Source organism: Moschus berezovskii, chromosome 3, assembly GCF_049115385.1.
Source record: "Moschus berezovskii isolate FMDL1 chromosome 3, NW_MosBer_1.0, whole genome shotgun sequence".
Lineage (NCBI taxonomy): Eukaryota > Metazoa > Chordata > Mammalia > Artiodactyla > Moschidae > Moschus > Moschus berezovskii.
Window position 1 is genome coordinate 40,714,321 of NC_142462.1, and position 13,135 is coordinate 40,727,455.

The 13,135-nt window shown below is 40.2% G+C and overlaps 1 protein-coding gene across 7 annotated transcripts in view; it reads left to right on the forward strand.

The window, feature by feature from the left end:
- The window catches only part of ELAPOR2 (endosome-lysosome associated apoptosis and autophagy regulator family member 2), a 233,610-nt gene that overhangs the window by 164,012 nt on the left and 56,463 nt on the right, over positions 1 to 13,135 (forward strand). For all 7 annotated transcript variants that reach the window (XR_016036919.1, XR_016036918.1, XR_016036917.1 and 4 more), the window contains one exon: positions 9 to 97. Coding sequence is in view for 1 of the 7 variants with exons in the window: in XM_055420627.2 (XP_055276602.2) it covers positions 9 to 97 (89 nt within the window). In the remaining 6 variants the exon portion in view is untranslated. The remainder of the gene's footprint in view (positions 1 to 8; positions 98 to 13,135) is intronic.

Genomic DNA, 13,135 nt, shown 5'->3' on the forward strand with positions numbered 1-13,135 from the left:
TGTTGCAGAAGAAGGATCCAGCGAGTGTATGGAGCGCCCTCCCTGTACCTCAAAAGACTATTTCCAGATCCACACTCCATGTGATGAGGAAGGAAAGGTACAGGCTATGTTCAGTCATCTACATGCCTCATTTATCCACCCCTTTTCCTATTTTGAACAAACTACAGTTTGTTCCTTAGACAGTTAAATGAGCAGATATATAGCACGTGTGTTTAAGTAGCACAGAGGAAATTTAAGAATTTGGACTCCTAAGCTCACCTTTCTGGCTTTGATTTTCACATCTACTGCTTATTAGGTCTTCCCTATAGGTAGCTCAACCAGTAAAGAACCTGCATGCGATGCAGGAGACCAGGGTTTGATCCCTGGGTTGGGAAGTTCCTCTAGAGAAGCAGTGCACTCCAGTATTCTTGCCTGGGAGAAAATTCTATGGACAGAGAAGCCTGGCAGGGTCACATGGGGATCCATGGGGTTGCAGAGTCAGACGTGATAGCGACTAACACATACTGTTTATTAGTGCTTTGTTGTGTGCTCTAAGTCTCAGATTTTTTCATCTGTACACTGGGAATAATATCAGTACTTACTTCATAGGGCTGCCATGAAAATACATGAGATCATTGGAAGGACTGATGCTAAAGCTGAAACTGCAATACTTTGGCCACCTCATGCCACGAGTTGACTCACTGGAAAAGACTGATGCTGGGAAAGGTTGGGGGCGGGAGGAGAAGGGGACGACGGAGAATGAGATGGCTGGATGGCATCACCGACTCTGTGGACATGAGTTTGAGTGAACGCCAGGAGTTGGTGATGGACAGGGAGGCCTGGCGTGCTGTGATTCATGGGGTCGCGGAGAGTTGGACGCGACTGAGCGACTGAACTGAACTGAACTGAACTGAATACAGTGCCTGGTGCATAGTGAGTGCTCAGTCAGTTACTGCTATTTTAAACAGTTAAATTTTTTCAGGAATATTAGTGTCAGGAGATCACAGCCTTAAAATGTGTTCTGTGACTCACAGAATGAAGATAATGTTTAACTTCTCTTTGATTATTTGGTTTCTCAGTAGGTTCAGTCAATAAAAGCCATGCAGCCATAGGCTGATGCAGTTGTGGCAGATTGCTGTGTAACTGCATTTAGAAAATGCAAATTAATTACCATATAAATGGCACTTAGTCAGAGGAAGGACACAAACCCAAACTCTGCAGTTGACCTGCCATTGTCTTAGTTAAAAAGTTAGCCTTACCAGTCTGTGTTAGTAGGAGAAACTGAGATTAAGGTGGCTTTGATGCAGCATTCTTTGTGTGTGTTTCCATCTTTGAAATAATGACATTGATTTTTGTCCTTAGGTTCTAATCTATAATTTTTATATTTATATAATTGTTCATCTTACCCTTAGTCCTTAAGCTTTTTAAATTTACTTTCCAATACTTAAGACAAAGTATATTCTTATATTTACAGTATAGCAAGTACTTAGAATAGGTCAAAGGAAGGACAGTTTAAATTATGGACATTTTCATTTAGAAGTGCATCTACTAATTTCAATCAGAAGAGTAACATTAACAGCTTTTAAAGAGCAAGCATTTATGAAGTATGAAGTATGATGTTGAATGTCCTTTAATGGCCAAGAGCTATTTCTATTTAGAAAATATATGCAGAGAGCCATTGCATGCTAAGTCACTTCAGTCGTGTCTGACTCTTTGTGACCCTATGGACTGTAGCCCACCAGGCTTCTCTGTCCGTGGGGATTCTCCAGGCAAGAATACTGGATTGGGTTTCTGTGCCTTCCTCCATTAAGGTGGGTTGAAAGTAATTTGGAATAATGTTTCTTTAGCTAAACTTTTCTTGGCTGAACTTTCTTTTATGAGGAGAAGGGGACGACCGAGAATGAGATGGCTGGATGGCATCACCGACTCTGTGGACATGAGTTTGAGTGAACTCCGGGAGTTGGTGATGGACAGGGAGGCCTGGCGTGCTGTGATTCATGGGGTCGCGGAGAGTCGGACACGACTGAGCAACTGAACTGAACTGAACTGAACTGAAGGCAAATTAAATTTAGTTTATGTTCAGTTCAGTCCAGTCACTCTGTCGTGTCTGACTCCTTGCTACCCCATGGACTGCAGCAGACCAGGTTTTCCTATCACCAACTCCCAGAGCTTACTCTAACTCATGTCCACTGAGTCAATGATGCCATCCCACCATCTCATCCTCTATTGTCCACTTCTCCTCCCGCCTTCAATCTTTCCCAGCATCAGGGTCTTTTCCAATGAGTCAGTTCTTTGCATCAGTTGGCCAAAGTGTTGGAGTTTCAGCTTCAGCATCATTCCAATGAATATTCAGGCCTGATTTCCTTTAGGATTGATTGTTTTGATCTCCTTGTTGTCCAAGGGACTCTCAAGAGTCTTCTTCAACACTATAGTTCAAAACCATCAATTCTTCAGCACTCAGCTTTCTTTATAGTCCAGGTCTCACATCCATACATGATTACTGGAAAAGCCTTAGCTTTGACTAGATGGACCTTTGTCGACAAAGTAATGTCTCTGCTTTTTAGTATGCTGTCTAGGTTGGTCATAACTTTTCTTCCAAGGTGCAAGCGTCTTTTAATTTCATGGCTGCAGTCACCATCTGCAGTGATTTTGGAGCGAGCCCAAAAAAATAAAGTCTGTCACTGTTTTCATTGCTTCCCCGTTGATTTGCCATGAAATGATTGGACCAGATGCCATGATCTTCGTTTTCTGAATGTTGTGTTTTAAGCCAACTTTTTCACTCTCCTCTTTGACTTTCATCAAGAGGCTCTTTAGTTCTTCTTCACTTTCTGCCGTAAGGGTGGTGGTATCTGCATATCTGAGGTTATTGATATTTCTCCCGGCAGTCTTGAGTCCAGCTTGTGCCTTATTCAGCCTGGCATTTTGCATGATGTACTCTGCATATAAGTTAAATGAGCAGGATGATAATATACTGCCTTGTTACATTCCTTTCCCGATTTGGAACCAGTCTGTTTTTCCATGTCTGGTTCTAACTGTTGCTTCTTGACCTGCATACAGATTTCTCAGGAGGCAGGTCAGGTGGTCTGGTATTTCCATCTCTTGAAGAATTTTCCACAGTTTTTTGTGATCCACACAGTCAAAGGCTTTGGTGTAATCAATAAAGCAGAAGTAGATGTTTTTCTGGAATTCTCTTGCCTTTTTGATGATCCAACAGTTGTTGGCAATTTGATCTCTGGTTCCTCTGCCTTTTCTGAATCCTGCTTGAACATCTGGAAGTTCCTGGTTCATGTACGGTTGAAGCCTGGCTTGGAGAATTTTGAGCATTACTTTGCTCGTGTGTGAGATGAGTGTAATCATGTGGTAGTTTGAACATTCTTTGGCTTTTGAATAAAAACTGATCTTTTCCAGTCCTGTGGCCACTGATGAGTTTTCTAAATTTGCTGGTGTATTGAGTGCAGCACTTTCACAGCATCATCTTTTTGGATTTCAAATAGCTCAGCTGGAATTCCATTACCTCCACTAGCTTTGTTTATAGTGATGCTTCCTAAGGCCCACTTGACTTTGCATTCCAGGATGTCTGGCTCTAGGTAAGTGATCACACTATTGTGGTTATCTGGGTCATGAAGATCTTTTTTGTATAGTTCTTCTATGTATTCTTGCCACTTCTTCTTAATATCTTCAGCTTCTATTAGGTCCATATCATTTCTGTCCTTTATTGTGCCCATTTTTGCATGAAATTTTCCCTTAGTGTCTCTGATTTTCTTGAAGAGGTCTCTTCTCCTTCCCATTTTATTGTTTTCCTCTATTTCTTTAAAATGATCACTGAAGAAGGTTTTTTTATCTCTCCATGCTATTCTTTGGAACTCTAGTCTTTAATTAAACCATAAAGAAGGCTGAGCACTGAAGAACTGATGCTGTTGAACTGTGGTTCTGGAGAAGACTCTGAAGATCCCTTGAACTGCATGGAGATCAAACCAGTCAGTCCTAAAGGAAATCAACCCTGAATATTCATTGGAAAGATTGATACTGAAGCTGAATCTCCAATACTTTGGCCACCTAATGTGAAGAGCTGACTCACTAGAAAAGACCCTGATGCTGAAAAAGATTGAAGGCAGGGGGAGAAGCGGATGGCAGATGACAAGATAGTTGGATGTCACCACTGACCCAATGGGCATGAATTTGAGCAAGCTCCAGTTAATAGTGAAGGACAGGGAGGCCTCGTGTGCTGCTGTCCATGGGGTTGCAAAGAGTAGGACATGACTGAGAATTGATGCTTTTGAACTGTGGTATTGGAGAAGACTCTTGAGAGTCCCTTGGACTGCAAGGAGATCCAGCCAGTCCATCCTAAAGGAGATTAGTCCTGGGTGTTCATTGGAAGGACTGATGTTGAAACTCCAATACTTTGGTCACCTGATGCAAAGAGCTGACTCATTGGAAAAGACCCTGATGCTGGGAAAGGTTGAGGGCAGGAGGAGAAGGGGATAAAAGAGGATGAGATGGTTGGATAGCATCACTGACTCAATGGACATGGGTTTGGGTAAACTCCAGGAGTTGGTGATGGACAGCGAGGCCTGGTGTGCTGCAGTTCATGGAGTCACAGGAGTCAGACATGACCGAGCAACTGAACTAAACTGAGCACTGAACAACAATAAAAACATTACTGAAGTGTAAATGAATCAGATCTAATATACAATGGATCTTGTTTTTGCTATAATAAAAATATTCAAAAATCATGTTTTTATTGTGTCACTGAGTAATAATGTCAGTGAATAGAATGATAAAATCTAGTTGGCCTGTGCTTAAAGAAGGTGTGCTGCGGTTCATGGGGTCGCAAAGAGTTGGACACAACTGAGCAACTGAACTGAACTAGACAAGTAGAACCACATATTAAATATAGAATGCACAGTGTGCACATACATGCATACACATATGGGCACATGTGTATACGCATAGGCATATTGTATACATAGATACAAACAAATTATGCTCCTTTTGTGTTCTTGATATATAGCAAAACAGTGTACCAGCACTCCATAAACTCAGTGATTCTTTTTTAAAAAATTTTTATTGGAGTATAGTTGATTTACAATCTTGTATTAGTTTCTGCTATATAGTAAAGTGAATCAGTTATACATGTACATATATCCACTCTTTATTCTTTTCCCAGATAGGTCATTATGGAGTACTGAGTAGAATTCCCTGTGCCATACTGTATGTCCTTGTTAATTATCTCTTTTATATCACTGATTCTTTAAAAACTGATTTAAGTCTTACTTTAAGAGAGAGGTTTCTATCTTCAAAAGTGAACAAAAAGCAATGGGAACTTGATAACAGATACAGTGAAGACATGTCTATTATACACATTCATTAGAATATTTTCTAATTTTATTTCACCATTTTCTTTTGTTCTGGTTTCATCTTTCTAAGAATTATTTATTCTTGCTTGGAGTAGCCTGGCGATTTGCTGGTGGCTTAATGATGTTTCCCAGGGCATTCATCGACTGTGTTTTGACTCTTACTGTGCTGTCATGCTCTTTTGAATCTTATTATCCCCTTGCTTAGAGAGCATCATCAGGGGAAATGGCTCTTGAGGTATACAGATTTTGAACATTATAATTCATATGACACAGGAATGTTCACGTTTTTGAAACTGAGTTATTTGCTTGCTTCCTGCCTATCAGTTCAGTTCAGTCACTAAGTTGTGTCCAACTCTTTGCGACTCCATGAACTGTAGCACGCCAGGCCTCCCTGTCCATCACCAACTCCTGGAGTTTACTCAAACCCATGTCCACTGAGTCGGTGATGCCATCCAACCATCTCATCCTCTGTCGTCCCCTTCTCCTCCTGCCCTCAACCTTTCCCAGCATCAGGGTCTTTTCCAGTGTGTCAGCTCTTTGCATCAGGTAGCTGAGTTTCAGTTTCAACATCAGTCCTTCCTATGAACACCCAGGACTGATCTCCTTTAGGATGGACTGGTTGGATCTCCTTGCAGTCCAAGGGACTCTCAAGAGTCTTCTCCAGCACCACAGTTCAAAAGCATCAATTCTTGGGTGCTCAGCTTTCTTTATAGTCCAACTCTCACTTCCATGTATGACTACTGGAAAAACCATAGCCTTGACTAGATGGACCTTTGTTGACAAAGTCATGTCTCTGCTTTTTAATATGCTGCCTGCGTATAGGGTACACTTTTAAGGAAAATTTTAGTTGGTAACTGGAACCATTCTAATCCTCATTAATAGACTCATTCACATCATGAAAAATGTGGAGTGTCTACTCATTCACTCATTCAGAAGAAGATACATGTCTCCATAGACTGCAGAACAGTTGTTCAGTGAGCATCAGACTCCCCTGGAGGTTCCTGTTCCAGATTTTCTATTTCAGTAGATCCAGGGCATGGCCTGAGAATGTACATTTCTAAGAAGTTCCTAGCTAATTCTGACTCTGCTGGTCCAAGATCTCAGCAATTTGGGAATGTCTGGTCTAGACTTTAGAAAAAAGAGATAATCTGTCATAGAAAACGAGTCATTATTTCTGATTGTTATTAGTGCTATAGGAGAGAAGTCTGAGCTTTTGGGTGCTCTGACCGAATCAGGGAAGGCTTCAGAGCTATGTAAAACCTGAGTGAAATGTTTATAAAAAAAATCTATAAAATCAAATGTTTTACATATAGTTCTTAAACTAGCCATATATCCACTAATCGTATCATTTGGTCTATAGCTCTCTGTCTTATCCACAGGGAGATAATGAGAAGCTCTATCAAATATTTTGTTGATATTAAAAGATGCCCTCTCTTGAGGAATACTTGTCTGTTATCACTAGTCAACATTCTTTTGGGCTTAAATCTCAAGCACTGAATCTTTGCATGTGTTTGTATACAAATATATAGGTGTACCTCATGCAACATTTGTAAAATGTGGGTTCTAAGCAACCTTTAAAAAACAAAACACACATGAAAATTTCAAGTTCACTCACTACTATGAAAGCACACCTACTCTGGCACTTGCTTATGTCATGAGTTGTATCCAGTGCAACTCCCTACTCTTGCCCCCACATTCTGGTCACACTCAGGCTCCATACCATGTCAGTTTGGCTTCTGTAGTTGGAGATAATTATGAAATTAATGTATTGAATTTTAAAAATACTTTTCAGAATTTTGGTGGGAACAGACAGGGCAGGAGTCCCTTGACTCATGTGACTGGGGAATTTATCACAGAACAGTTTTACCAAGCCTTTCTTTTGCTCTTCTCACTGATATTCTTGGCTCAGTTTGATTTCCTTCTCAGAGAGCTTCTTTCTGTGGTGCCAGATACACTCTGATATCTCCATTCCAGCCACTATCATCCTTACAACATTTGATCAAAGGAGGACTGAACAAAATTTCTGAAAATACTGGCCCTGCTTGAATCTCAAGCCCATCTCAGACCAGCCATTCTGTCCAGGAGTGTGAGCTACTCTGGTTATACTGCTTAGTTCACCTGCTAATCTCTATGGCTGGGAAGGCTAGACCATGTGATTCCCAGTTCCTTTTATCATCACACAAGTTAGTTCCAAAAGAGAAAGAGATACTGTCTGTTAGCACAATAAAATGAGAGTGATTCTGCATAGATTCCAGAACATATCACTCTTAAATAGCGTAGATCTGGCAAGATTGTCTTGAAATCCTGGGAATTCCCACAGAATTTTGTATATACCTCTTTTGATAATTATGTGATGATCAACATTTGCAATGCTTTGATATGTTGTTGTTTTTCAGTCGCTAAGTCATGTCCAACTTTTGAAACCCCATGAACTGCAGCACTGCAGGCTTCCCTGTCCTCCACTATCTCTCAGAGTTTGTTCAAGTTAATGTCCATTGAGTTGATGATGCTATCCAACCATCTCATTCTCTGCTGCCTTCTTCTCCTTTTGCCTTCAGTCTTTTCCAGCATCAGGGTCTTTTTCCAGTGAGTCGGCTCTTCATATCAGGTGGCCAATGTATTGGAGCTTCAGTATCAGTCCTTCCAAAATATTAAGAGTTGAGTTTCTTTAGGATTGACCAGTGTGATCTTCTTGCAGTTCACAGGACTCTCTAGAGTCTTCTTTGATATGAGATCACTTTATTGCAAATACTTGTAAAGATGACTGTGTCCTTCACTGAACTCTCAGCTTCCCATAGACAGAAACATGTTCTTAATTATTAAAAAAAAATAAAAATTTTAGGTCTAGTAGAGTACCCAGAATGCAGAAGGTAGTGAATTATCTTTTGAATGAATTAATGAATAAGAGAATTAATAAGTGAATATATGATTAACACAGAGTGTTGTGTTCTGTCCTCTGTAGAGGCTTGAGGAAATTTTGACAAAATGGGAAGACTCCAGAGAAAAGACAGTAGATGTTAAACTAATTCATATGAAATATTATTGAAGTTACTAGAAATATTTTTTCAGATTGGAGGAAGGACCCCATCGGATGGTGGACTGGTGATCAACTTTCTGATGTTTCCTACTAGTCCAAAAGAGATTTGATCTCTTTCCTTTGAATAACCATGACATTTCATGTTTCTCTGGGAAGTGATGATGATAGCGATGATAATAGTAATAGTAGTGACAGTGTTAATAGCAGAAGCAGGTGTCATTTACATATTTATTTGCATGCTTGCTCTGTGTATATTTTCAAACATTGCCTCCAGTTCTTTTTTTCAACAGCTATGTAACTAGACATTAGTATACCCAGCTTGAAAATGAGAAAACTGAGGCTTAATGAGATTAAATAATTTTTCTAAGGTCATAACTATTTATGGCTATGTCTTAAGACTGGAATTCTAATCAGCTCTGTTGTTTTCCAAATCTGATGCTTTTGTATCCTCTTCATATATTTTTTTCTTATATTTAGCAGTTTGTAAATCTGTATCTTATGAACAAAGAGGTTTGTAAACCTCTTTCAGAACAGTTTGTCTTACTAATATTTAAATTTCCTACAATGTTTTCTTCTACACATAGTAGATACTTGGTAAGAATTTCCTGAATAGTAAGTTTAAGCATTTGAAAGAAAATCTTAGAATAAAAAACAAATAGACCTTTCTGTGTTATCCCATAAGGCAAAATTTGGGTTTATTAGGCAAATTTAAAGAACATAAATTCCAGTTGTATGTAATGATGTTCTAACAATCAGAACTTCCCAGTTACGGAACAGCATGTTTTGCCAAATTGGAAACTTTTTGTCAAGGCTAGAGAGAGCCTGGTAGGGAAGGGCATTTTAGAAGCTTGATTTTTAGAGAGAAGACATCCAACCATGGGATTTTTTTAATCTCTGAGTCTAGGAAATTGTTGGATCATAAAGGGTTTGCTAGTGTTTTTGTGTCACATTATCTAGTACTTACAGTTCAGTTCAGTCACTCAGTCGTGTCCAACTCTCCGTGACCCCATGAATCACAGCACGCCAGGCCTCCCTGTCCATCACCAACTCCCGGAGTTCACTCAAACTCATGTCCACAGAGTCGGTGATGCCATCCAGCCATCTCATTCTCCGTCGTCCCCTTCTCCTCCCGCCCCCAACCTTTCCCAGCATCAGAGTCTTTTCCAGTGAGTCAACTCGTCGCATGAGGTGGCCAAAGTATTGGAGTTTCAGCTTTAGCATCAGTCCTTCCAATGAACACCCAGGATTTATCTCCTTTAGAATGGACTGGTTGGATCTCCTTGCAGTACAAGGGACTCTCAAGAGTCTTCTCTAACACCACAGTTCAAAAGCATCAATTCTTCGGCGATCAGCTTTCTTCACAGTCCAACTCTCACATCCATACATGACCACGGGAAAAACCATAGCCTTGACTAGACGGAACTTGGTTGGCAAAGTAATGTCTCTGCTTTTTAATATACTATCAAGGTTGGTCATAACTTTCCTTCCAAGGAGTAAGAGTCTTTTAATTTCATGGCTGCAATCAGCATCCACAGTGATTTTGGAGCCCCCCAAAATAAAGTCTGACACTGTTTCCACTGTTTCCCCGTCTATTTCCCATGAAGTGATGGGACCAGATGCCATGATCTTTGTTTTCTGAATGTTGAGCTTCAAGCCAACCTATTTACTCTCCTCTTTTACTTTCATCAAGAGGCTTTTGAGTTCCTCTTCACTTTCTGTCATAAGGGTAGTGTCATCTGCATATCTGAGGTTATTGATATTTCTCCCAGCAATCTTGATTCCAGCTTGTGCTTCTTCCAGCCCAGCGTTCCTCATGATGTACCCTGCATATAAGTTAAATAAGCAAGGTGAATATACAGCCTTGACGTACTCCTTATCCTGTTTGGAACCAGTCTGTTGTTCCATGTCCAGTTCTGACTGTTGCTTCCTCACCTGCATACAGGTTTCTCAAGAGGCAGGTCAGGTGGTCTGGTATTCCCATCTCTTTCAGAATGTTCCACAGTTTCTTGTGATCCACACAGTCAAAGGCTTTGGCATAGTCAATGAAGCAGAAATAGATGCTTTTCTGGAACTCTCTTGCTTTCTCCATGATCCAGCGGATGTTGGCAATTTGATCTCTGGTTCTTCTGCCTTTTCTAAAACCTGCTTGAACATCTGGAAGTTCATGGTTCACATATTGCTGAAGCCTGGCTTGGAGAATTTTGAGCATGACTTTACTAGCGTGTGAGATGAGTGCAATTGTGCGGTAGTTTGAGCATTCTTTGGCATTGCCTTTCTTTGGGATTGGAATGAAGACTGACCTTTTCCAGTCCTGTGGCCACTGCTGAGTTTTCCAAATTTGCTGGCATATTGAGTGCAGCACTTTCACAGCATCATCTTTCAAGATTTGAAATAGCTCATCTAGTACTTTATTTGCTCTTTAATTAAATTTAATATTACAGATCATTTTAATGATCAAGGTCTGTAACAGTCCTTCTGAGTTTTATAGCATAAGTAAGATGTAGAGAACATTAAAAAAAATAGAGTATACAGTGATATGTGTTTAGATGTGCCTTTCTTCCTATATGATTTAACCAAGTGGAATGTACTTGCAGCTTTGTTTCTTAATTAGGATGATGGAAAAACAACATGGCATTTTTCAGTGACTAGGGATTTCTGATGGAGAAGGCAATGGCAAGCCACTCCAGTACTCTTGCCTAGAAAATCCCATGGACGGAGGAGCCTGGTAGGCTGCAGTCCGTGGGGTCGCTATGGGTCGGACACGACTGAGCGACTTCACTTTCACTTTTCACTTTCACACATTGGAGAAGAAAATGGCAACCCACTCCAGTGTTCTCGCCTGGAGAATCCCAGGGGCGGGGGAGCCTGGTGGGCTTCCGTCTATGGGGTCACACAGAGTCGGACACGACTAAAGTGACTTAGCAGCAGCAGCAGCAGGGATTTCTGAATTTAAAATAAAAATTTCACAAATCTTCTTTAACATCTTTACCTAAAAGAAAGCTTTACTGAGATGCAATTCTCAGTAAATACCATCAGCTCATCCATGTATAGCTTCAATTCAGTTTATTATTATAATTATATTTAATTTTAGAACATTTTCTTACCTAAAGCCCCAGCTAGAACCTTCAGGACAATGTTAGATACCTATGGTGTCTTCCACATAATGGAAGGATGGGACCCAGGCTTTAAATCATTTAAAGAAGAGACAGGGAGGAAATGAGAAGGAAAAACAGCAGCAGAGGCTTCATAGAAAAGGAATCCTAGTGAATGTTGATGCATAGAAGTGTGGGCCAAGGACCAGCTTAGAGCATTTGTGGATGTTGAACTCGACTTTGAAGGAGGGGTCTTTCACACTCTTGGCAGTACTTCCTAGAGAATTGGTGGTAAGTGCCCAGTAGTTTGCAACTGGAGAGGATCAAGGTTTGGGAGAGGCAGAGAGGTGAGCGATAGTCTGTCTGCCTGAAAACTTTTAAGTTAGATAGAACATCGTGACGCACATGGCTGTTTTGCTGGAGTGGCAATCAATAAATCCTTTTAAATCACATGTAATTTAGCCTGGATGAGCTCAGTCAGTCTGCAAAGAGTTTGGTGGGTTTGTGCAGAGACTTCCAAAGGGAGAAAGCTGTCAACCATGGACAAACCCAGTCTCAAATTTGAATGTTATTTTTATGTGAAAACTAACTTCCAATTGATACCTCCAATGCATCTCTTTAAAACATATTTTACTCATGCTTAATGTAAGTATACATGGATCTTACAGCTCTTCTGTAGCCTTAATGGCAATCTGCTAAGTTTTGCTCTATTAGAGTTTTGGTTTCATAAAGTGTTTCATAATTTTATCTCAGCTTGCCAAAGAATGAGTTGATTGTTTGTTTTTCACCTGCACTGTGAGCCATCTGGTACTAAATATCATTAATATTAATCATTACCTTTCCCCAGTCAGCCAGACTTGAAAGCATCTGTCTGCATTAGAAAGAGAGGCACAGAATCAATCTGCATACGAAGCAAGAGGCTTTGCAAGCAAAACTTTTCCTACAGAGCATTTGTAATTTGACTTCCAAGTGTTTGATGGTGGTACACATTTTCTAAATTTTAAACATCTACTGTGCTTGGTTTAAAAATCATGTGGTTAGGGAGTTTGTCTAAAATCAGTACATTTTTTTATTATTTTTACCCTCACCAAATCAACTCTCCTTGGCTAGTGCTGTTTTACCATAGCTGTGTATGACTTTGGGGCAAGTTTAACAGCTCTTATCTGAAGTTTCCTCATTTATAAATGTGCATAATATAACTGAGCTCCTGAAATGGTGGGGAAGATTGCACAATGCCTCCAGGATGAGCCTGCAGTGCACAGCCTCAGCACCAACCCACTTGCTCATGGGAGCCATCTCTTTCCAACAGTGCGATACCTCACACATAACTCATTGAGGTTTTAGTTAATGTCAAAATAAATCAGCAAATTTGTGAATTGACCATCATCAGAAACTTGTTTTCTGTACTTATTAAGCCAGACTTATAAAAAGACAGTCCCCCAAGCATAATGTGTTTATTTGCTTACATTCTCTGAATTTTATATTGTCTTTCTCAGAAGAATTGAGAGCTCCTGTTGGATATAGGATCTAATTAATTTTTTCAGCTATTTAGGAAACTCCAGCAGGAATAGCAATCATTTTTGCAGATGGTGAGGAAGGCAGATTGTTGAAGTGGCTGGTTAAGCTGTATCATGACGTAGGCCATAAATGCAGAGTTGTAAAAAAAACCC